At 41.9% G+C, this 26,342-nt stretch overlaps 1 protein-coding gene across 4 annotated transcripts in view; it reads left to right on the top strand.

The window, feature by feature from the left end:
• The first annotated feature begins 1,531 nt into the window (after positions 1–1,531).
• The window catches only part of ttc6 (tetratricopeptide repeat domain 6), a 62,202-nt gene continuing 37,391 nt past the window's right edge, over positions 1,532–26,342 (top strand). The window contains exons 1-8 of one of the 4 annotated variants that reach the window (XM_031891480.1): positions 1,532–1,665; positions 3,477–3,572; positions 4,062–5,159; positions 7,023–7,124; positions 7,671–7,838; positions 11,628–11,740; positions 22,940–23,149; positions 25,530–25,683. In XM_031891480.1, coding sequence (XP_031747340.1) covers positions 4,077–5,159; positions 7,023–7,124; positions 7,671–7,838; positions 11,628–11,740; positions 22,940–23,149; positions 25,530–25,683 — 1,830 coding nt within the window. In that variant the 5' untranslated portion in view covers positions 1,532–1,665; positions 3,477–3,572; positions 4,062–4,076. The remainder of the gene's footprint in view (positions 1,666–3,476; positions 3,573–4,061; positions 5,160–7,022; positions 7,125–7,670; positions 7,839–11,627; positions 11,741–22,939; positions 23,150–25,529; positions 25,684–26,342) is intronic. The other 3 variants (XM_031891481.1, XM_031891479.1, XM_031891482.1) reach the window with 3 other exon arrangements.

Here is a 26,342-nt window from a genome sequence, read left to right on the forward strand (position 1 = left end):
GCAACTTCTGCGATTTCGGGGAAATCGCGGCGCCGCGTATGCCATCCCACCGGAGATTTACATTTTCGGGGAGATTAATCGCCCGCAAACAGGGAGATTTGTCACGGGCGACTAATCTCCCCATGTGCCAGAGCCCTTAGAGCTAAACTCCACAGATTTTGTAGAATGGTGTTGGATCAAAAAAACACATCCTACAAGTCGGATGCAGTTGCATGGATCAAAATGTCATGTAACTAATGATAAAATCTTATGTGTAAACTACATTAAAAATTTGCCATTCGACACAACATATCTGTCAGAAGGGAACACTGCACCTTCATCTGATGAGATAAAATCTGATGGTGTCTGACTGACTTTCTCATTCAAATACAATGCCTGTCAGATGTAAATGCAGGAACCAAACACACCATGCAACTTTATCTGACCTGACTTTACATTACAGCCTATGGAGCAAGGCCAGAACTAGGGGTAGGCAGAAGAGGCACCTGCCTAGGGTGCAACAGTTGGCGGGCGCCAGGCAGGTACATCTTCTTTCACCTGCCACTGGTTCTCGACCCTTTCCCCCACTACAGCCCCGGTAACCCTGCCGCCATTTGTGTGCACATGTGCCAGTACACACATGGTGGGGGATGCAAGTCGACACTGCTATGGAGATCAGATTTTGAAGGATCCTACGAAATCCTGTGCTGCTGCATGGTGATGTATGACAAGTTCTGATAAAATTTGACCCACAAAATCTGTTCCACAGAATTTAGTCCTTAAAGCAAGGGTGGCCAGACTTTTCCATCAGCGATCGACCAATGACTTCAGCATCCCCCGGCTTCCTCGCGGTGCACCAGAAATCCATGGGGGATCGTCTGGTGGACTGCGATCAACGTCTGGGCCACCCCTGCCTTAAGGCCCCCAAGGGACCGATATTGGCAGCTACTATCAGCCAGTGTATGGGGACCTTTAAAGGTGAAGAATTGCAACTATTTGATCCTTAATGGACTCTATGGCTAATAGGCCTTCCATTTTCCAGCTCTTTATGATTTTCATACCTCTGCAGGTTTGATATTCTTCACACAGACTGGCTTGGCATAGTACCTTAAGATTTCCTGGTGGGCCCCAGGCAAAGACAGCGTCCTTTAGCCATCCCTATTTCCACCATAGGTCTATATAACATTGGTCTATATTACGTTTTTTGTTCTATGTCCAATTTTTGTAAGGGGGCCCTCCATATTGCATTGTTTTGGCGGCCCACTCCAGCTCTACCTTGGTATGTGGCACCCCTGCAGTTCCGGAAAGCTACCTTGCTACTGAGACTGGTAAAGTAGAGGCGTTTCACCGGAGGTAAAACTGCTATTGCTTATGAAAAATGAAACTGTTTACTGAACATGGGGAATGCACAACTAACCCTGACACAAGTTTAAGTTCAGCTAACAAGAACAACAGCTTGTTTGAGAAAGCGCTTTCTGTTGCGTTGGTAACGCGGGCGGGACTCGGCTCACTCACTTTGTGCTTCGGATGTCCGGAGATAAGAGGGGCGTGTCCTTGTTAAAGTGCTGTTCTCTTGTCTCTAGGTGATGGAGTTTGGGCCAACATGGCGTCTGCGCTGTTGCTAGGCAACGGCATGGCTGCGCTTTGAGTATCGCTATAGACGGAGACCGCAGTTATGCTGGAGAGGTAGGTGGGTGTTGGGAAGTATTTCGGGGTGGCGGTCTAGCTTTTGAAATCTTTGCAGTCAGGTGCAGCTCCTTCTCGCCCCTCAGAGGGTACCTACATTCACAAAGATTCCCGTATCCAGCAACGCTGTGCTGCACCCAGTCACCTCACGCTAGTATACCTAATATATATACGTTACATGCTTACACATTTACCCAAGAGATGTTGAAGAGATTCAAGTTCATGTCATTCGTAATCCCATAATGCGCATTACACCAGGTATCTAGACGATGACACGGTTCTTCTGTCTGTAGTTGCTGGAAATAAAAGTTTAAACTGGTGGTTTACCTTTAAATGTACATTTATTCTTTTACACTTTGCAAATGAGCTTCAGTTTTTTGTGTTGCTTTTCAATTACTTAGTTTTTGTTCAGCAGGTCTCCTGCATTTGCAGGCTCCAGCAGCTATCTGGTTGCTAGAGTACAATTTACCCTAGCAACCAGGCAGTGGTTTGAATGATAGTAAGGAAGCAGGGTGTGCTGCGGCTGGCTGGTGGGTAAGGCTGATGCCACACGTGGCGTTTTTACGCTGCGTATTTTCTAATTCTCTAGGTGGCTGAAAAACGCACAATATAATCATCCATAGAAATAACTTGAAAAGACTCGAAGGAAACCACACAATTCGTAAATACGCTAGAAAACGCCTTACCGCGGATTTTTCAAGCGTTTGCCGAAATACGCCGTTATTTGCACAGCAACCTATTCCTATGTATACACAAAGGCAGCTTCCAGACCTAGCAGAAATAAGCAGCGTTTTTTACTATTTCGCACTATTAGCACCATGGGAAACAGGATTTGCTACGTCACCAGTACTAGGCTGAAAAACGCCATAGTCAGGGGCTGTGTGGCTTGTGTGGCGTTTTTAGGCTGAGAAAATACGCAGCGTAAAAACGCCACGTGTGGCATCAGCCTTAGAGGGTTTTTGCTGGGGCAAGCAGGGCTGCCATAAGAAATCACGAGGCCCCATGCCAAAAAATCTTCAGGGCCACCCCGCCACCACACTGGTGGTTATAACCAAAACATACATTTGTGGCCAAAAAATTGAAAAATAAAAATTGTTGGTGAACTTTGTATAAAATACTTTTGAAAAACAAAACGCTTTAGCTCCTAGTTGTTGCTCTGTGCTGCAACCAAATACAATTGTAGAGATCCAAAAAATAGGAACAAAGCTTCAGCCTGGAAATTACACCAACTTGGCTAAAAAATTGAGCAATGAGTCCAATTCCTGTTGAAGTGCAAACTCTACTTGGTCAATTTTGATTCTTCGGCTGCAATGGTGCCAGGTGCATTACGCCGTTGCCACTGCATTTATGCTGAAATTATGGGGAAAAATGCTATGTTGTGGGTTAAAAACATGACGATTGCATCCAAAATTGTACTTTGCACATAATGTGGTTTAGTAAGTAAATTATGTATTTTGTCTTCTTCTGGAGACTTACTGATAACCCTCAGCTGAACAAAATCTCCTCAGCCATTGCATGCAGTGGCCATTTGTATGGATAAGGGAGAAATGTAGGACTGGCAAAAACATATAATATTTCCTGTAAACCCTTAATTATAACTGGTGCATAGAACTATGCACAGTACTAGAATCCAGAGTTAAATCAGAGGGTGGCTTTAGGTTCCATGGCAAGTACATTATAGACCCTGACCTTGAAATACAGACTTTTTTAAATATTGACATCATTTACTTTTCTGGATAACGGGTTTCCGGATAACGTATTCCATACTAACTTCTAAGATCCTTTCTAATATGATATTGGACCTTTTTCAGCAGATTTGAATTTAGTCAGACTGGCAAAAAGAAGTGGAATGCTCAAATGATTCCTATTTGCAAACACTTTAGGAGGAGGTGTAGCAGCCCCTCAAGGTACGGATGTATATATATATATAAAACATTTTTTAATGTATTTTATTTGATTGTGTTTGGTGGTGTGCTGACCCTAGATAAATAGGCTTGTGTGAATGAACAGTCCTTGGAATTCTAAATTCCAACTGAATTTAGTTTATGGGTATACTGAAAGTACCCTCATACTGATGTAAGCATATAAAAACCAGCTTCCTTCTACGGAATAAAGCTATTAGAAATAATTCACAAACAGTGAAATAAGATTGACCTGCTAAATTGAGAAACCTGTGACTGGCATTAATGTAGGATGAACAGGATTATCCCATCAGGGTGATTCTCAGCAAGATGATAAGCAGTAACTGCAAGGAAATTAGATTTAACAGTGCATTAAATTGCATATTTAAGAAGCATCCACTAGTAGATTATTTCCAAATACCGAGTCACGCTTCTGAAAATGAAAAGCGGTGCTGGTGGGGAAAAAGCTAATGCGCTTGTTAATTCATTATACAGGCAGTGACAGAGAAGATGTCAGAAAGCAGAGGTCATTTGCATTTTAGACTCAATTATGCCGAGGAGTTCAGAATCAAAAAGGAGCTGGAAAAATTGCTAAAACGCTCCCAGAAGGATATGAGACACACCACAGTGGAATCTGGTCCTGCGAGTAACTTGCCATTATCCTTTACTGAACAGTCACCTCCTCCCCATTCTGGATCGTTTGATTGTCTAAGCAGTCCAACATCTGAAACTGCAAGTAAGCCCTACAAGCCATGTGTGCAGTCCATGTGTGGGAATGGTAGACTTCAGGAAGCTAATAATTCTGAGTACAAAAAGAAAACTCTACATATGAAACTTAAACCATTAACAAACCTGCCACATCAACCTCATCAGGATATCCTGCAAGATTTTGCACAACATGAAGAGCCTCAGAATGAATTTATTCTGCCAAAATCCTCAGAAATGGACAACAGTGCCAAGAGGCCAGCCATTGCATCAATGCTAGGAACAACAAAATCTGTTTTGGTGTTTCCACGTCCAGAACCTCCGTCTAAACCCCGTACATATATCTCTCAGGTGTCATCTAAACCAGCTGTTTCAGCAAAGAAAAAAACTTCCCAAAAGAAGGAGATCAATGTTAGAAAACTAATAAAACATTCGTCCTCTAAAAATAATAAGAAGGATGAGGATGCAGTATCATGTTCTACATCAACTACAGACAGCACTGTTAGTGGAAGCTCTTCAGACTCGGATTCAGATGACAGTAGTGACAATGAAAATAGAAGAAAGAAGAGGAAGAAAGTATCTAAAAAGAAACAGAATTCTACCTTTGCTCCAGTTTCTCCCTCAATGCCTTTCACAGAACTTTCTCCTGTTACATCTGCAGCATTTACCCAAGGACAAGGTAAAAGGGATGAACAAGGACAGACAGAGTATACTTCAGAAAAAGCAGAGTCAAAGATTTCTACTTCTTTGAAAGCACCCACAGTTAGAACAGTGGATGAAATTATTTCCTCTCTACGGTCTCCTTTTGCCTACGCTCCTAGTGCCTCAGATGTAATGATAAAGCGGTTAATGGAAAGTGTAGGTTTAAACTATGACATCACTTATGGGGTAAGTAATTTATGCAGTTACTCTTTTAAATAAGGCCCTATGGATACACATATTTTAATGCATCTGTTTACAGTAGTTAATATCATCCTATGCGAATTCATGGTTGTCATGCAGTCAGATTGATGCACACTAGTGAACAGCAGCAGATAGCACTTACAATGAACTTAAACAAGCACAGTGATCGGTGGTGAGCAGGTGGGAGATAGAAGTGTTATCTCTCCCAAACAATGGAAACCGTTTTCATCTACAGACCTGATTGTATTTTGTAATAAAATTCAGCCCTTTATTGAAACAGAAGAAATCAACACAAGCATTCATATACTTTTCCACTTGCGCCGCCACATGGGCTGTTTCTCGGCCTGAGGAAATATGCAGACCAAAAATCAGCCCCTAAGTTTGCATCAGCCTTCTACTTTGCCTGCACTCAGAACCATTGCATTGGCCCTGTTGCAGACACACACAGTGTATATCGACAAGGAAAGGCAAGCGTTCACATTTCAGAGCTGATATCTGCTGAGTGTGCCTGCCTGAGTGTGCACTCCGGGTGCAGGCAAAGAAGATGGTTGATTCTTGGCCTGTGTTTTTTCTGCAGGCTGAGAAGTAGTCTGCGTGACATTAGCCTAAGACCCAGGTCAAATGGAGTGTTTGCAGATCCACTTCTCTCCACCTGACTGAAACCTGCAGGGAAAGATAAGTGGATCCATTCTAAGCAGATCCATCCCTGTAGCTGCATTGACAACCACAGCTTCCCCCTGCTACATGGAGCTACAGTGGCATTTTAAAGGAATACTGTTATCACAATCTCCATTCGTGATTTTAAGAATATATTTGGATTTTTTTTTTCAGAAGTAAAGGATAACAGTTTTTTCCAAAACTGCTTTATTTCATAGATTATTACAGAACTGTGTAAACTTCTGTCACTCACTGTTACATAGTTACATAGTTACATAGTTACATAGGGTTGAAAAAAGACCATTGTCCATCAAGTTCAACCCATCCGAGTAAACCCAGCACACAACCTATACTAACCAATCTATACACTCACATACATAAACTATATATATACAACCAGTAATACTAACTGTAGATATTAGTATCACAATAGCCTTGGATATTCTGCTTGTTCAAAAACTCATCCAGGCCCCTCTTAAAGGCATTAACAGAGTCTGCCATTACCACATCACTAGGAAGGGCATTCCACAGCCTCACTGCCCTCACCGTGAAAAACCACCTACGCTGCTTCAAATGGAAGCTCTGTTCCTCTAATCTATAGGGGTGACCTCTGGTGCGTTGATTGTTTTTATGGGAAAAAAGAACATCCCCCAACTGCCTATAATCCCCTCTAATGTACTTGTACAGAGTAATCATGTCCCCTCGCAAGCGCCTCTTTTCCAGAGAAAACAACCCCAACCTCGACAGTCTAACCTCATAGCTTAAATCTTCCATCCCCTTTACCAGTTTAGTTGCACGTCTCTGCACTCTCTCCAGCTCATTAATATCCTTCTTAAGGACTGGAGCCCAAAACTGCACTGCATACTCAAGGTGAGGCCTTACCAGGGACCTATAAAGCGGCAAAAATATGTTCTCATCCCTTGAGTCAATGCCCTTTTTTATACAAGACAGCACTTTATTTGCTGTAGTAGCCACAGAATGACACTGCCTGGAATTAGACAACTTGTGATCTACAAAAACCCCTAGATCCTTCTCCATTAAAGATGCCCCCAACACACTACCATTTTTGTTGTTATTGTTATTATCATTAATAAATAACAGTTATTTGTACAATAACATTAATTTAAATGTAACACCTTTAATTCCAATGTTTCTCTATAACCATATCATAAAATAATGTTCTGTCACCAGCAGGAACTCATTAAAGAGAGACAAGAGGTTCAAATACAGGAAACTGATCAACCGGTGCTGGCTGATAAGGAAACTCCGTCTGCCCACCAACCTGCTGACCAGGTATCATTAGTGGTGACATTGTGAGCTGGTAGACCCTGATGTGATAATTTTATTACAATTAGTAGCTTGGAGCTCAAGCTCTTGTAACTTGGTACCAAAATGTCATAATCACCTCTCTCTGTGTGTCCAGTCAAATGCTTTATATTCAGTAGCATTGGGAGCAGCGACAGGCAGATTTTCTGCCAGATTGCATCAAAATCCTTGTGTGCTGTTAGCATAAGGGACTAAGATTAGAAAGCTTGTGCAAAGCTATCATACTATTATTGTTGGAAGGGAATGCAAAAGAGAGGGTGCAAGTTTTTTTTTATAAAAATGTATGAATTGCTTCCAAAATTAGAGCATGATTAGTTAAGCCATAGCCCAGCAGTAACACTGAGGTCCAATTTGTAACTTGGTTTCCCTTTTCTTAAAGCTTATTTATTCAGCATGGATAACTACAGAACTTAATTCAGGATGCTGGAATTATAATTCTGCTGACATGCTAAAGTTGGGTTTTAAAATTTTTATATGTTTATTTTTTAATTATGTTGTGGTGTTGTTTTGTAGAGTTCTGATTTATGTTTGGAAAGGATCCGATCCCCTGCATCAATGAAAAATGAGATAGAATTACACACTGAAACATCCACTCTGGCAGAAAAGGAGTTCAAGCCACATTTGTCAGAAGAAGTCATGACTGAACAAACAGCCATACATACCCTTAAGTTACCAGCACAGGTATTGTCTATAGTGGACATCAGAGATGGGTGTATTGTCGGACAGTCAGTGTTAAACTGTTAAATTGAACAGCACCAAGAAAAACCAAGCTGCCATTGCAAAACCGGACAGGTGGCCATCCTACAGCCATAGTTAACATAAATGTAACAAGATGTCTGGCTAAATCACAGATTAATTTCTCTCACGTCTAGGGGGACACAGGTACTGTGAGGTAGGACACTAATGACATCAGAGCTGAGGACCCTCCTACTCTCCCTTTATCTCCTGCCACCTCCAAAGGGGGCCAGTTTTTCCATGTTCTTCGTACAGGAGATTGGACCGGCCTCTAGGTAGTACTGACACTCGGGGTGAGGCCTCGTCAGACCCGTTCTGTTTGATGCAGGCAAGCCCCCAACGCAGGATTTCCTAGACTATACTCATAGGGGCTGGGGTTGATTTCCCTCCCCATATCCTATCTGCTGCATGCTCAGTGTACAGGCCTCTTTTTCTTGGTGTGCTGTCTTTTCTGCCATGTGCCAGAAGTGATGCCCAAGCCCCTTCCTTGCGAATTGGAAGGGGAAGTCAGTGCAACTCTCTCTGACACAAGCTTTGGCTCTTCTTCTCCCTGACAACCTCACCTTTTACATTCCCTTAAACCAGCAGGGACTTGCCAGTATCACTGAACACTCTCTCACCATGGCAGAAGGCAAGGGGACCCCTTTCCCAAGGACTCCATGCACAAGTGGAGCGCCTTCAGCAGTTGATGCCCTGGTATCCCGCCTGTCCAAGGCCACTGCACTCCCAGTCCCTGATGCTTTAGCCTTTAAGGACCCAACAGATAAGAGGTTGGAAAGTCTCCTAAAAGCCAACTTCCTCTCAACTTGCTCTGCACTGTGGCCCATACTAGCCTCCACCCATGTCAGTTGGGCAGTTAAAACGTGGTCCAGCTCCCTATTACATGCCGCACAGAAACTAGCTTCTTAAATCTAACTATCCTCTTAAAACCAGGAAGCCAACCAGTTCTGAAAGACACCTCTTTTGATGCAGCAAGAGTGATTGCATGGGCCTCTGCACTTTCTGTTGCCATGCGCAGAGTGCTGTGGTTAAAGCTTTGGTTTGCTGACCTTAGCTCCAAAAACTCCTTGACATCCATCAACATCCATGGAGCCAAATTGTTGGGAGGTGAGTTGAACAAGATCATTTTACAGGCTACTGGGGGCAAGAGCATGCTCCTGCATCAAATTCAAGACTCTGGCAGAGCAGAACATACAGTTGTCTATCCAAAGCCTTCAGATGTTTGGGTGGTCAATCAGCATCTGCAAGTCTTCCCTATCTCTCAGCCAAGTCATGCCATTTCTGGGCTTACAGTTCAACACAAGCACTGCAGAAGGTGTTTCTTCCACAAGAAAGGCAACTCAAGATCCAGAAATCCATCCGTCAGCGCACCCAACAGTTCAGGCATGCATGAGGGTGTTGGGACTGATGGTGTCTACTGTAGAAGCAGTCCCATTAGCTGTGCTTCACCTCCACCCCCTGCAGACAGTGATTCTGAAACTATGGAACCAGACGTCCCTACAGCAGAGAATAACACCCAGAAACCCAGAGCTCTCAAAACTGGTGGCTAACACCCAGCTGGTTGGACCTGTTGAAAACATTGTGGCTGATAGTTACAACGGATGCTAGCCTCATTGGATGGGGGGCAAAATTACAGGGGCATTCCGTCCAGGGCCTTTGCTTACAGGGGCACGTAAGGGTCTTCTAGTCAAAAAAACCACAATCGCTAGCTGGATCGGGGAGACCAGGGCTGGAACTAGGGGTAGGCAGAAGAGGCAGCTGCCTAGGGTGCAAAGACTGGGGGGCGCCAGGCAGGAGCCTCTCCTGCCTACCCCTAGTCTGCGATCTGTTTCGCGTTGCTTCTTATCGCACATCGCTGCCCCCCTCCCCGCGTGTTCCATCTGCGCATGCAGGTGCAGGGGCGAGGTGGCCGACCAGGTTGCCTAGGGCGCCCGGTCAGTTTAGCCCGCCCCTGGAGGAGACAGTGAGACTTTCCTATCTGGTGTGGAAGATACCGATAAAACTCAGAGCTTACGCCACTAGGGCTGTTGAAGCTTCTTGGGCTCACAGAAATGCAGCTACAGCTGAGCAAGTGTGCAGAGCAGCCACACAATCCTCTTTATATACTGTCACAAAATTTTACCACTTTAATACTTACCTGTCTGCAGAGGCTGGCTTTGGCCTGAAGGTTCTTCAGACAATGATTTCCTAAGTCATCAGAGTTCTTATCTCCCTGTAAAGGGGTGGCTTTGGTACCTCCCCATGGTCCCTGTGTCCTCCTAGACGTGAGAGAAAAGGAGATTTCTGTAATTACTGTTAAAGCCTTTTCTCTCCATTCGTTAGCAGACACAGGGATTCCCTCACTGAACCCTTGTTCTCTTTGTGTTTTCAGTTATGTTGAGAGATTGTTCTTAAGTTTAAAGTCTGTTTCTTTGTTACAAACTGGCATCATTGGAGGTGGCAGGGGATAAAGGGAGAGTAGGAATGTCATCAGTGTCCTGCCTCCTGATGGGAGGGGCCCTTTACCCCATGGTCCCCGTGTCCCCCTTACAACTGTAAAGAAAAGGCTTTAACGGTAAGTACATAATTCTACATTTAATGTAATAAATCCTTCTGTTCTATTAGGTTTGGCAAAGAAATTGTACACAGCAATCAAGCTGTACACAAAGGATATAAACAGTTACAGAGAATAATTTCATGATTATCTTCCCACCCAGACTGTACTTTATTGCTGATCTTCAAATCAAACCCTTTAGACTACTATTAGGGCCGTGACAGACGCATATGCCATCCCATCGGTGATTTACATTCTAGCTGGTGGGATGGCATGTCGGGGAATCTGTCACGGCCCTTAGGTGTATCCCTTAGTTCAGGGGTAAACAGGTTTATGTACTTATATGTTTTCAGACTATCCTAGGAGCAACCATACAGATGTTTAGTTGTCTAAAGTACAGTTTGCTTTCTAATAGTTTGACCGTGTTGTAGCAAACATTGCTTTGCAAGTGAATCTAGTTACAATCAGTTCAATCTCTCTTGCAATAACTTCTGGAAATAGCACTTTAGTAAGTAAAAATAAAACCAAGTTATGACTATACACCTTTAAAGAGATGTTGTCTTCTCTTGAGGGATGATTGCTACTTATCTTTGCCCACTTTAATTCTTTGATGAGGAAAAGCATGTAGTAAGCTTTACATTTCAAACTTGAAGTACGCATTCAGTACCATCAGTAGTAAGTGTTAGTGCAGATTTGCATAGCTTTTACTAGTAACTCAATGAGGATATTGGGAGATAGGTTAGTCAAAAACCCAGAGGTCTAATTTCCCCTCTGCAATTAACTAAACAAATTGTTATGTATATGAACACATCTGCACCACATTTTTTGTGTTTAAGTGTCCTCACAAAAATCCTATGGTACATAGAGTTGATTGGGCAGTTCAGTGCACTCTTTCCAAGTGAAACCTAGCTCTCCTGCTGACCATTAGTATATGGATCTTATCTTATCCAGCAGGAACTATCCCCATCCCATTGTATCACAAAATGTTCACTTGAGTATTTGTTAAGCTGGGGCTAAGGGTCTAAGGGCTTTTGTGATCAGTGGCGACTGCCTGGCTGTGTTTTTAAGGAGGGGTTGAGGTTAGAAATCACCAGGTGTTGACAGGACAGCTGTTTGTGTTTTTACTGATTTGGAAAACTCTTGTTTTCTCTTTTTGACTCCTGAAACATTTGTCTTGTATTTTGTGTTTTTTTTCTCTTCAGGTAACCTTTTCAGACATCATTCATGTGAAAGGAAGTGCAGCGCCAGTGACGAGACGGGAGCCGCCAAAGATTCCTCCTCCATCGTTCCTCGCCACCTGGGAGCCAAGAAGCAAGTAATTATCACAAACAGCTAAGCATCACCAGTCCATTTACTACATATTTGAATGCCCATCCCTTGTGCTACTGGCCTGGATAATGTATCTTAAAGTATTTTGTTCATGGTTTCCCAGATTTAATTATATTTATTATCCATATATACATGTGTGTATATATATATATATATATATATAGTTTCCCAACCAGTCCAAAAAATAAAGGCCGGGTGCTGACCCACAAATCACATGCAGTCCATAGAAAGCACTCACGGCATAAGTATCAATAAAGCAAATCCTTTATTCAAACACAATGTCAATGACGTTGTGCCTGAATAAAGGACTTGCTTTATTGATACTTATGCCATGAGTGCTTTCTATGTACTATATATATATATAGCAATAAATATTCCGTGCCCGACACACCCTTAAAAATTGTCAAAAGTTTATTCAAGACAAATTGTTAAAAAGAATCCGACATTTGTCAAGGATTTTGGCTGTGCACCCCGCAAAAGTATTAAGCTTTGGCGTGCAGACACTACAAGGACTGATATATATATATATAGATAGGTAGTCACAATATTAATTTACCTGACATTTGGAAGCTACCACAGCCTTACAAAAATTAAGATAGCTTGGAATAATGATGTTTTGTCTAAATTTAATATGCATGTTATCCAGCACTTTACTCACCTTAGATCAGTGATCCCCAACTAGTGGCTTGTGAGCAACCCCCTTTGATGTTTCTCCCAGGGACCTTAAAGTAGGTTTTTACATTTCTGACTTGGAGCCAAGTTTTGGAAGCTTAGATACACAATTTTACTCCAAGCAAAGCATACTGCAGGCCAGCTGTTCACATGGGGCATCCAAATAGCCAATTGCAGTCCTTGTTTGGCAACTTTTTCATGCTTGTGTGGTTCCCCAACTCTTTTTTACACCTGATGTCAGGACAAGGCGTACTTGTGCCTACACCCGAATGAATAGAATACGCTGGGGTGCAGGCACATGTAGTGGAAAAACGCATAAAAATGCGAGAGTTTAGAAGTCTCGCGTTTTTATGTGTATTTCGGCTACATGTGCCTGCACCCGAGCGTATTCCATTCATTCGGGTGCAGGTACATGTAGGAGGCGTAGGGCGGTATTTTCAGCAATCGCTTTTCCACTTGCCGAAAATATCCGCCCTACGCCTCGTCTGGCATTAGCCTAACTCAACTCAACTAAGCTCACAGCTGATCTAAGGAAGGGAACCACCCAGAAACTTGTGCACTATTATCTGCTGCATAAAACAGGGCTGTGGAGTCAGTAGATAAATTCTCCGACTCCGACTCCTCATTTTCTGATACTTCGGACTCCACGACTCCGACTCCTCTGTTTTTAATATGCTAATGTATTTTATAGATTCATACAGTGAATGAAAAGCATGCTTCATGGTCACTTAACGTGTTCGTTTATGCACTGCGTGCATTGGGCTTTATTCTTATAGCAGAGAAGTAATTAATTATGACTGTTTGTGAATTGGGACATTTAAACTTGCTTTATTTTTTTTTTTTTATTCCCATTTAAATTTAGTAGGAGTCGGAGTCGGAGTCGGTTCATTTTTTGCCGACTCCGACTCCGACTCCAGGTACTCAAAATTGCCTCCGACTCCTCGACTCTGACTCCACAGCCCTGGCATAAAGTATGTAGAGTGGTTGCCCACAAGTTAAAGTGACCATACAATGGCTGATAAAAACTGAAGATTGTCTGAGTCGCCAGTTTATCTGCCAATGTATCAGACCCTCAGAAGAGCCTACCCATCTGATATGTGGCTGTAAATTGGCCAGATGTTAATCGGGCAGGTTTAAAAATCCTGTTGGGTGGGGAGCACATTGGCGTGTTAATGGAGTCTTTGTCCTGACGGCCTGTGTTCTGTCAGTGGCTCTAGGGCCAGACAATCATATCAATCCAATATCGTCCATCTCAAGGTGGGCATATTGGGGAAAGATACACTGGTTTGGCAAACTTGTTTTTTTAATGAACGGTCACTTTTAGTCCGTGTTCCTTGGTGCTTTGCCTAAAGCTGTGTGTTATTATTGCGTAAGGCTTATATTAGGTGACTGTAGAACATCTTCTTGTTCAGCACACATCATTTTCTAATGAGGTACCTTGGCATTTTGTTGACCTTTTGCATGTCCTTACTTATCTGCAGCCCCTAAACCACCTTCAGTTAAGCCAGATTATGTATTAATACAAATAGCAGTTAGAGACAAAAGCAGCCCCCTCCCCTCAATAAATAGTTACTGTCAGATTATCAATGGCACCGAAACAAACTGACATTTTCTACTTTTCCCCTCACTCTCACAAAAGAACATGTTTCTGCCATGCATTAGGCAGGTAAAACGGCCACACACAGTGCTCCACACTCTCCTGTCTTCCAGCACAAAGAATGATAAATAGCTGCAGTAAGGAGACGTGAGTCTATAAAAACATGCACCTTTTTACCTGCAACATGCCAAAAACAACTCTTTTCTGCTGATAGACCCCTGGGAATGTTTGCCAGTGAGGAAAGTTCCCGAGGCAGCTGTCAGGTTGGTCATGTTAAATTCTGAAGTTTTCATGCAATTTCATTGAAAGAAAGGAGCAAGGTGACAAGGGTGACATCTCTCTAAAGGTCAGGTACATGATTTGTAGGCCAGTAAAAAACGGCAGACATTTGTGGAATGCTTTACAGCTGTAAACCCTATTCAGCCATTGAGTTTTATAGCTTAGTTGATTTTTCCACAAACTGGTTTATCTCTTAGTGGTCAATGTGATGACCTCAGTGACTAAAGTCAGGAGAGAATGTAGGTTTGATTTACTGAAATGTCAGCTAAAAAACACTCCTATGTTTTCCAATAGTCGTGTTCACATACGAAAGGCTTGTCGCCTTTACAGATACAATACTATGTTTTTTCTACCTTCAATTAAATTAATAATATTAATTAATATTAAATTAATATAAGAGATTGTGGGCCTGATTCACTAAAGTGCGATAAAATGTGCGCTATTGATAGCGTGCGCTATAAATTTTACTGCGTCTTAATTTTGGCGATTTATCGCACAATTCACTATAAGCATACTCGCGCCTTTTTACGCGCGGTATTTCAATGCGGTAAATAGCGTGCGCTGTATTTTTCGCATGCAGGCTATTTATCGTATGCGCTAATTGTCGCGACAAACCTATCGCATGAAATACGCGACAATCGGCAGCATAAAAATGGCGACATTTTGCCCTGGGAGAGCACAGAGTGCTAGAGAGGTGCTGTATAAAAGTTTATTTGCAAAAAACCCCCCAAAAAATTATAAAAATCTAAGTAAGAAAAAAAAGAAGTGCTAGAAATAATAAAATGGGGGGGGGGCATTTAAGAATATTTAGCCAAATACTTAGGGGTCCGTTTGCTAAAGTGGTTTAAATTAAGTTAGAGATTTTAGACACAGAATAAATGGCAAATATGTTATGGGCACTTTATTAAACGGGGACAAATATAATATTGCAATTATTCTGGCAACAAAACATTGGATTGGCAGTTATCACACTCGCCAGAAAATACGCTACGTACTAATTAACGCAAGTTTTACTATTCAGCAAAATGGGCTAAAGGCAAAATTGTTGGCAGAATATTTGCAAACATTTAACCCATATAGCATATTGATGCTGTTACTGATAAATGTAAGAGTGTAGGGGAAACTACATGAAAGTATAGAATACCATATCAATGAAGGATAAATAATGACACATTACTCAGTTGAAAAGTATAAAACTAAAAACTTTTACTTAAAATAAAAAAGGTGGGGGGGAAAACTTAGGGCTTGCTGCCCTTGAGTTCCTAAAAGTCCCTCCTGAGTTCAGCAACTTCCCCCTGGAGCTGGGCCAGCTCAGCCCTCACATTGTCTAGGTCCTCCTGCATGGACCGATGTTGTGGGCCTTCCTCGGCAGGAGAACCTGGTGGCTGGCATCCGGGGGGCTGGGGGGGGAACCCAAGGGCCGGGGAAAGTGGGCTCAAACTGGGGGAGGAGTAAAGGGGGGGGTGTCTGGGGCCTCCATGGCCTCCTCGGCCTCGTCAGAGTCTGGGGCCTGGCTGGGTCCTGGGGCCTCTGGGGCCTGGCTGGGTCCTGGGGCCTCTGGGGCCTGGCTGGGTCCTGGGGCCTCTGGGGCCTGGCTGGGTCCTGGGGCGTCTGGGGCCTGGCTGGGTCCTGGGGCATCTGGGGCCTGGCTGGGTCCTGGGGCCTGGCTGGGTCCTGGGGCCTCTGGGGCCTGGCTGGGTCCTGGGGCCTCTGGGGCCTGGCTGGGTCCTGGGGCCTCTGGGGCCAATTGTTGGGCCTCGGGGGCCGGTGGATGGGCCTCGGGGGCCGCAGGTAGGGCCGCTGGGGCCAGTAGAGCCTGCTGGGCCAGTAGAGGCTGGAGGGCCTGGGGTTGGGCCTGGGGAGGAGGCGCCAGCTGAAGTTCTGTGAAATAGTATTGCAAGATGTTATTTTGTGTAATATATTATATATATATACATTCATACACCATCATAAATAACGGGGCCCCTCACAACAACATTTTTTGGGCCCCCCTCCTCCCACGCCCCCAATGGCCCCTCCCCCTGTGAACCCTCACATCAATACAAAGGACACACAGACATTGTTAGCCAGGGCCCCCTAAAACATTTGTGGCCCTTCCCCAAATGACTCACACTATGAGCCGCTCCCTGCTGCTTCCCCCCTGCTTTAAACTTATTTATGCATATGTATTTGAAAATATATATATATACAATACGAAGTGCTGGGAAGCTGCACACCATAAGGAACAATAATACCTGGGTGCCTGTGGCAAAACAAAATCTAGACAGGCATGGGGTGACAGCACACACAGGATTTTGACAAGGAGTCACAAAAATGTGAAATAATATTCAGAGGTTTATTGTGAGCAACATTTCAGTTCCTCACTGGCATTATGGTTGAACGAGATGGACGTATGTCTTTTTTCAACCCAACTTACTATGTTACTTTCATCATCCCTGACATTTCTTACATTTGTACCGTTAGTTCAAATTACTTGCTAAATCTTTTACTGAACGTATAATGTAAAAGCATAATAAAGTACAATAATTACCTTCTCTAATTTCAGCGACCAGTTCTGGGCTCCTGCGCTTAAGGTCGGACCACAGACGCCGGAGCTGGCGGGGGTCCACATCAAGGGCAAACCCGGCGAGCAAACCATCTCTTAGCTCGGCCAGGATTGCCCTCTTCCTCTCGTGGACCCCTAAGTCCCCCGGCGGTGGGTGGTCATATCCTGCACGCAGGAGCACGCTGATAATATAGCGCCTCTCCCCTGGTAGCAAGTCCGAAACCCCAGGCATGTCCTCTCAGTTTGGTGGCTGCAGGCTCATTGACACAAAATGGCCCCAAGTCGCACATGTCACTAGATTAAAAAATCGCCACAAAATGTCCGCAAGTCGCAAGATTACAAAATCGCGAAAAAAAAACCCCGCCAAAATATACATAGTAATGTGTTTTGCGTGACAAAATATTCACCGCTATAGTACTGTATATTTTGGCGAATACATTTTTACCGCTATAGTACTGTATATTAGTAGCGAAATTCCATACATGCCAAGACTTTAGTAAAATTGAGTAAAAAGACACATACTTGAATAAATAACACTATAAGTCCATATTTTATTGCAAAAACTCATTTACTGTACTTTTCTATCATTTTTCGCCTGCCTGTAGTAGGTGTTAATTTTGAGTAAAATTGAGTAAAAAGACACATACTTGAATAATTAACACTGTAAGTCCATATTTTATTGCCAAAAACTCATTTACTGTACTTTTCTATAATTTTTCACCTGCCTTCTAATGCAGTTTTCTATTTAATGGCAAGTACATGAAATATACAGAAATACAAAAGTAAACCTCACTGAAACACGTATATTTACCATTAGGCCCCAAAAAGTCATATTTTCTGCTGAATTGTGCAAAGTATAGGGTATTTCTCTGTACATGCTATGAGTAAACTTAGGGAGTCCATGTATGGCCCTATTCAGCTTTCAATGCTCAAAGAGACATAACACCACACCCCTAGGAATACTACACTAAGCAGCCTTTTGACTAATTCTAAAGAGATTATAAGTCAGTAACTTTTTACTGCTCAGCTGCAAATTGGAGTGATATCACCCCCCTCCCAGCAGCTGATCAGCAGAACAATGGGAAGGTAGCAAAATAGCAGCTCCCAGTAGATATCAGAAAAGCACTCAATAGTAAGGAATCCAAGTCCAGCTTGAGACTCCTCCAGTTACATGGGAGTAGGAGAAACAATAGGTTACCTGACAGCAGTTCTAATGTGTAGTGCTGGCTCCTTCTGAAAGCTCAAACTCAGGCACAATGCACTGAGATGGCACCTACACACCAATATTACAGCTAAAAAAATACATTTGTAGGTTCAAGAATAACATTTTAAATGGTGGAGTGAATTATTTGTTATGTAAACAATGTAATTTAGAAATAAAAAGTAAACCATAAAAATCACCCCTTTAAAGCAAATTCGTAGTACATAGCATGGAGCATCAGCTGGGTGGGTATCTTTTAAAAGAAAGTTCTTATTAATCGCTTTAAAAACGTGGAGCTCTCATAGGCTTTTCCTATTAACCACTTGCTTGACGCATTTCGTAGCTACCAGCCACTTTGCCAAAAGCAATATGGTTATGAAATACAACAGAAGTTTAAACCCAAACAAATCCCTCCCATAAAAACATTAACCCCTCCTGTCTCTATCCAGAGAAGCCTCGAGTGAGCCATCTTCACCCTCCCATATGCCTATACAAAGTAAACCAAAGAGAGCACACATAGTAGTATGCTATTTCTAAAATATATGCTTACATATACATAAAAATATATATGTAAATATACAAATCATAATAATAAAATTGTTTATAGAAAAAAATCACAAAAGTCCTTAATCATGAATAACTTGAAATCTCCCATTCACAGTTCATTCCCCCACTTATATCTATTGTCTTGGGGTAATAAATCCCTCTCTAAAAGCCTTTTCTCTGCATCGCCATTTCTCATTATATTCTAAATTGTCAATAATTTGAAATGTAACAGTGGCCCTATTACTATGTTTATCCCCTACATGCTTAGCTATAGCCAGTCTATAATCATTTTGTTCAATGGCCGATAGATGCTCCAGAAACCTCACGCTGGCACAATGAGCAGTCTTGCTTACATATATGAGCACTACATTCACATGTGGTCGCATATACCACTCCTTTAGACAGACAATTGAAATACTGTTGATGGTGTAAGTCTTGCCCGTAAATGTGATGGTGAAGGTCCTGCAAACATGTTTTACTGAATAAGCCTTACATCTACTTCTGCCACAATGGTAAGTACCATTGTATCTTAACCACGCTGATGTATTCTTGTTGTCATTTCGAAACACAGCCTCCTCGACACCCATAACGTAATAGTCTGCCCTCTACGGAAAACAAGCGAGTGTGTCTGGTCCAGAAACTAGGTCCTGTAACAGCACCCCCCAGTATTTACATACACTACACTTGATAGTATAGGCACCCCCACTGAAAGTGGTAGAGTGCACTTTTGTTTAGGACAACTGTTGCGAAACATGTTGGTATTCTTATGACACAATGACACCTGCCTATCACTTTTCATAGGCATTCTTAAAATCACACATATCATAACCGCGCTTTGTGAACCTGTTTCACCATTCCATGGCTTGCAGTTAAAAAGGCATCCCAAGTGGAGCAGATCCACCGTACCAACAAGAACTGCCCCACTTGGATGCCCCTCATTTAAGAACTGGGATGACCACTATCAGCATGTAGTGAGGTATTTCATGTAATTGCCTTACAGTAAAGAGTAGTCTATATCATCTCTCACAAACAAAAGAAAACAATGTCAAGAAACAATATAACCATAGGATGGGTTTCAAAAGAAATCCATGCCCTGCAATAATCCACTAAGGCTTTGAGTGAGCTACCTTCACCCTCCCATATCCTTATACAGTCATCAATGTATCTATAAAATTTGATCAGCTTAGATATAAATAAGTTACTATCTCCAAAGACACAGCCTCTCCCACCACCGCACAAATAGAATGGCATAGGTAGGAGCAAAGGAATCACCCATTGTGATGCCACATCTCTGGAGACAGAAACTACCATCAAAACAAAAATAGAGTACAAAACAAAAACAGACTGTAGGATAAATTCACTTTGTACATCAGGGAAGAATCCATTACTCCTAACCCAAAACTCAATAGCTTGCAAAACCCAAATTATGGTCTGTGTTGGAATACAGAGCTTTCACATCCTTTGAAAACCACCTATAAAATGCTTTCCATTGTACATTCTTTAATTTCTTAAAGCACATGGTGATATCCCTCAGATAAGTAGGTAGCCTCTCCACTAGTGGTATTAATAACCTTGGGACAAACCCTCATTTAGGGCCCCAATTCCTGTAATGTAGCACCTCTTAATATTCTCCAAAGAATATGAAAAATGGGGATACCTGGACTAGAACAGTCAACAAATTGAAGCTCTTATTAAATCCCCTTTTTTTTATAAAATAGGAAAAAATGCTGACAAGCACTTCGGTTTTCGTACCTAAAGGGTACTTAATCATAGGCTACTTAGCCTATGATTAAGTACCCTTTAGGTACGAAACGTATAAGGCTTCTTTTTTTTTTTTATTTATGGATTAAATAAACTTTAAAACTTTTTTATTTACTATCAGCTGCTTTTGACATTTTTGTTCATTTGTGGAAAACCGGAGTGCCTGTCAGCATTTTTCAGCATGAGCACCCAGACCCACCTTTACCAAGGGTAAGATCTCTACACCATTTGCTATAACTGTGATAACCCCTTTTTTTATACCCCGCCATAAGTAAATCCCTCAGTTCTTTTAGATCTGATTTATGGGGTCTAATTGCAATGCAATGTATGTCTCCTCATCCTGTAACTGTCTCAAGACTTAATTTTCATACATCTTCACATCAAGAACCACCACCGCCCCACCCCTTGCATTTTTTAGGTTTTACCCTAGTACAATTGTCATCATCAACCAGGGACTCCCATTTTAGATCTTTTAACACATTTATTGTACTTACATACCGGACATCCAGTATATCCATGACTTCACTTGCCCCTGAAGTTGATGCCCTTAAAGGGCTATCATGTAAAAGATGGTATTGTATCCTGTTCTAGAAACTAGTAGATGTATCTGCTACAACATTCATATTGTTATTTTTAATTTTAGCATAATATCTATTTAAAGTTAACAGTCTTAAAGGAGAAGGAAAGACTAAGTCACTTGGGGGTGCTAAAATGTTAAGCAACCCCAAGTGACTTTAATCGCTTACCTTTTACCCAGGGCTGGTGCCCCTGTTAGGAGAAAACAGCACCAGCCCGGGGTACCTGGAGCGATGTGCTTCCTCCTTCCGACTTCGTTTCGCTGCGACTAACACAATAGGCGCATGCGCAGTAGAGTGAAAAGCCGACTTCTCTGTTAAAGATCGGCTTTTCACTCTACTGCGCATGCGCGTGCGAGCGATACAGGAAGGAGGAAGCGCTGCAGGTACCCCGGGGCTGGTGCTGTTCTCTCTGAACAGGGGCACCAGCCCGGGGTAAAAGGTATGCGATTCAAGTCACTTGGGGGTGCCTAACATTTTGGCCTTTCCTTCTCCTTTAAGATCCACAATGGCTGAGGAAAGATCACAGTTTCCACTTGAGGTACAAGCAGTAACATCCTTATCTGTAAAATGAACTGATATTGCTGGTTTCAATATATATGTCACCATATCCATAATGTGGGGAACTTGGCTGAAAATCACATACCTGCCAGATATGCACCATAAAGTTATCATAGTCACTCTTATCACATTGAAACTTCTCCTTCTTAATCCTTTTTACCTGTTACTCATATTGGCGTACCCTGTCTTGTAACTGTTCCAATAGGGTAGTGTCCACTCCTGAAATGGTATCCGATTCACTCATTTGGGTTATCTCATCCTGTACCATTTTAATTTTCTACTAACCTGGAACTCCTGTGACCATTAGTTCCTGTGCCTGAGTGTTTCATTCTGCATACAATCAATTACCACAATTCACAACCGGTTAAAGCAAGCCATCTGAGAGACAATAGCAACTTAAATGAATGGATCTTTCCCCAGATCACATTGATGGGATACAGCCAGAAATCAGTTGGGTAGGCCTGTCTGAGGGGCTCATAAGCTGCAGACTCGGACCATTAGCAGCTTTTTTCAGCCCGTGTATTGTCACCTTAACATGTTTTGGAAATGTTAAAGAACAGTTATAGTTTGTGCTCCCCTTGCTCCTTGAGGAAGGTGACACCCCATGCCTTTTAGAAATGTGTCATGAAAGTATATTATTGCGCCCATTTTAGCCTTACCCCAAATCATTAACTTTCCAAAGCAAAGGGCACTTCCAACTGCAATTCCTTACTGTGAAGCCATGTCATAGTGTACACATTTGAATTAGGAGCCAGCATATCAGTCCTGTCCTAGTTTGTCCCCTCAGGACATATGTATATATGCAGGCCCTGAATTTGCATTCTGATCCAAGATATGGCTGCACACAGCAAGGTACGGCAGCTGCTATAGGCAATAGCCTTTTCATTGCATTGCGATCAAAAGGCACATGGGGGAAGCACTATATTGTCAGTTGGCCTCCTTTATTATTATTTTAACGGTGCATGAATTGTACAAAGATCATTTTTGTACAGATTTCCTAGGGTGACAAAGGTCAGTCTGTGTGACTGTGGTATAACTGGTTTGGTTGATTTGTTACCTACTCTATAAAAAGGGTTGGTTTAGCCTAATGTTTGGACTATAGTCATTCCAGGAGGTGAGCCCCTGGGAAGCCTCTGCTAATGTCATTGGATAGTTTCCACGAATAAGTTCCTTCATACTGCTGTAATACTGTTTCCATCCAGTCTGGCCAGCATCCAGTAGAAATTGGGGACTGTCACTTCTACCTACATGGGGGATAACAAAAAATACCTGTACTGAAATTCACTAGCATTGTTACACACTGGCAGCAGCAACTGGGATCCCTGCTTGTTGTTCAAGGGCTTATTTATATGGCACTGGAAAGTAGCCTGCTGCACTTATACTTTTTATATCACAATAAGTTTATTATTTAACAAAAACATCCAATCTCTTTTTGTTTTGCATTATAGGGAGAATGGACATCAAACAATCCATCACTTCTGCACAGTGTCACCTAGCTATGTTTTACCGAGTTCCCTTAAGATGGCTCTGCGTGTGCATCACACAGTGGGCAGGAAAGGCCATAATAGCTTCAGTGTGAACCAAGGCTTGCCCAGCACACCAACAGAGGACTGTTCCGCTGATGCTCACAATCTTTCACACATCCAGAAAACAATGGGGTAATGATATTAGGTTTGCTAATAAGTAAAATAAGATAGTGTTTATTAAATGGTCATGTGCTGTGAAACAGTATTGGAAACATGGTATAAAGCAACGCAACCATTTTGCTGTACGTTTAGTAAAAGCAAATTATAGTCCCTATGGGTCACCACACATAGGCTGATTTTTGTAAGATCTGGTTGCATGGATATGTATGTTGTATATAAGGAGTCATTTATAATTTGCATGCCTGCAAAAATCACCACAGTCAGTTGCACATAAAACCATATTCATTAAAGGTATTATCATCAACATGCAATTTTTGCACTTCCATATACTGGTGCTTGATACCACAGCCTTCTTACTGCCTTCTGTTCTGCATCAAGTGCTTCTGTTCCTATAGAACCCTGAAGCTACTGCCATCTCCAAACCAGTCCGTATCTCCAGGGTTTCCAAATCACCGTTTGGCACTAAGCGCAGGTAAAGTGGAAGTTACAGCCACTAAAATCTCAGCACAGTTGCACCCAAGCTGTAGTGCAGCAGCATGCATCGGCCACAACTGTTTTTGGCACAGTTTCCCCCAGGCTCGAATTCTAGTGTGGAGAATGCTGAATTGTGGGGAAATGCATCATTTTTCTCTTCAGAGAGACAGAGAATATTGTAAAATCTTATACAAAAATGTTTTGATAGCAAACTTAGTTTAAAATTGGACCCCCCATTATTTTCTAACACTGAATATTTCTGTTGCATTTTTTTGAAGTGCCAGACTTACAATAGACGCACAGTCATTCCCAACTCTTTAGTAGCAAAGGAATAAAACCCATCAAAGGCCTCTAAAGCAAATGTGCCATCAGGCAGTGCTGAAGACAGGTGTAATTAGTTGAACACTGATTATCTCTCCTGTAGGAATGTGGCCTCTCTTAAGAAAGCACTTATCCATAACAGCCCCTCCTGCACACACAAAGAGCCCCTCACAGAAAGCACGTGCAGGGGATGCTCAATTCCCATTGTGTCAAGAACTGCCATAAGTCTTCAGGCAGCTGGCCCACACATGTCACTATTCAAGTGAGTGATATGTGTTTACTTTCGCCAACCATTTAATCCCACATAGAACTCCAAGTATCTTCCAAACCAAAAGAGGGGCAGCCTTACTATATTTTAACACCTATGGGATAATCAGCAAGCATTCTTTGCAGTAAATCACTTTGCTTCAAACCCATTGTGTGTATTAAGCACATTTTGCACTTCTTGGAGATCCCTAGTGTAGAGCAGGTTTCTAATTATTATATGCAAAGCACACTTAGAATGGGGACACCACAAACTGTCACCCAGAGTTGTGCTGCCTTTGTATGCAAAACAACAGGAGTTAAGTGTTTTTCACCTTCATGTAATACAATTTTGCACATCTCCATTTTAGGAACACCTGGCATAGAATTGTATAAATATAAATGGCTGATACCTTATAAACCACTTCTAATTGTATGCTATGATTTGTTTTTAAACATTTCAGTAAGGATCCATACACCCAGCGTGGTTTTTAAGAGCAAATCCTAACTTTTATATCTGTGCAATTGAGGTATTGGTGATATTATCTAGAAGGGCGGGTACATTCTCCCAAAGATTTTATTTATTTATCAGTCTTATGCATGCTTTAAAAGGACTTATGCCATGACCAAAGCACATTGTGCAGAGTGTAGTCTTGGAAATAGTATAGAGGAGGTTTAACACAGAGAATGCTGTGTAGAGTGTAATCTTTGGCATAGTACAGAGGGTGCTGACACACTCTCCAGTGACCTTAGAACACTGTGAGGAAGTAATTGGAGTTAGATTTAGGGCATGGTGTATAAGGGAGGATAGTTCCAATGCCATCATTATATTGTGCGTAGGAATCTTAAAGCCATTATAAGGCATTGCACAGTGGAGGTCATTTATAAACACTGTGTAAACTTGACCATGAGCAGTAACCCATGCCAACAAATCAAATAGTTGTATTCATTGTTATACCTGCAGCTATCTAAAAAAAATCTAATCACTGATTGGTGGCTGTGGGTTACTGCCATGTGCAAATTTTCCCAGTGTTGATAAATAAGGCCCAGTGTCCAGGAGTTTGCAAGTTGTACCATCTATGGGATGGTATAAATCTTAACAAATTTAAACATTAGATAAACCCAACAGGATTGTTTTTTCTCCAATAAGGATTAATTATATCTTACTTGGGATCAAGTACAAGGTACTGTTTTATCATTATAGAGAATAAAGAAATCATTTGTAAAATTTTGAATCATTTGGTTATAATGGAGTCTTCCCGTAATTTGAAACTCTCTGGATAACAGATCCCATACCTATATTACATTTTCCTAACGCAGCCTTTTATGTAGAATGTCTTTGGTGTCGCTACAGAATTCTGCAACATGGAATTCCAGCGTCAGTCCCCCAAGACCAGAAGGACAGTCTTATCACACACCCGCCTCACAGTTCTCGTAGCCTAGAGGAATGGCAGAAAATAGCAGAATATTATGTAGAAGGACCTCGAATGATGCTTGTTGGGCAACAGGTACAAAGCTAAGAGTTTATTTTCTTCCATTAAATTATATATTTTGTTGCACCTCACTGTCAAATTCAGTATTCTGAAATTGATATTTAATAAAAACTATTAATTTGTAGAGTACCAAAGGGTAAAATAGAGGTAACCATTCAAGCTGGAAAAAAAGGAGAAAAGGCACAGGTTACAGATAAGCTCTGTAGTATACAATGGTGTCTTACAGAGCTGGTTTCTGCTATGTAATCTGTGCCATTTATCCCTATTTCAACTTCAATAGCTGCCATCATGGCTACACAGCAGCTTATTAATATAAACACAACAGTTTTACTAGTGCAGTGCATTATATTCTAGTTACCTTTATACACTTTCATTTTATTTTGGTGTTACTGTTATTTTAAGATCACATTCAATTTGCAATCTACATGACAGGGCCATTGCTTCTGTATGAAATATTTATTAGGATACCAAATATATTTTGATTTGGAACTTTAGTCATTTTACTTGCTTAGCATCTGCACCTTCCATCATCTCTCTGTCATCTAAAGTGGAAAGGGGTATTGAAGCCTACTAACTAGGTTAACACCAGGACTAGTAAGATAAAATCCACTAAAGAGGAAGCATTTTCTGATCACCTGTTTAAAGCAAACATTTGATTGCTATGGGTTACTTGA

This window comes from Xenopus tropicalis, chromosome 8 (assembly GCF_000004195.4).
Source record: "Xenopus tropicalis strain Nigerian chromosome 8, UCB_Xtro_10.0, whole genome shotgun sequence".
NCBI lineage: Eukaryota > Metazoa > Chordata > Amphibia > Anura > Pipidae > Xenopus > Xenopus tropicalis.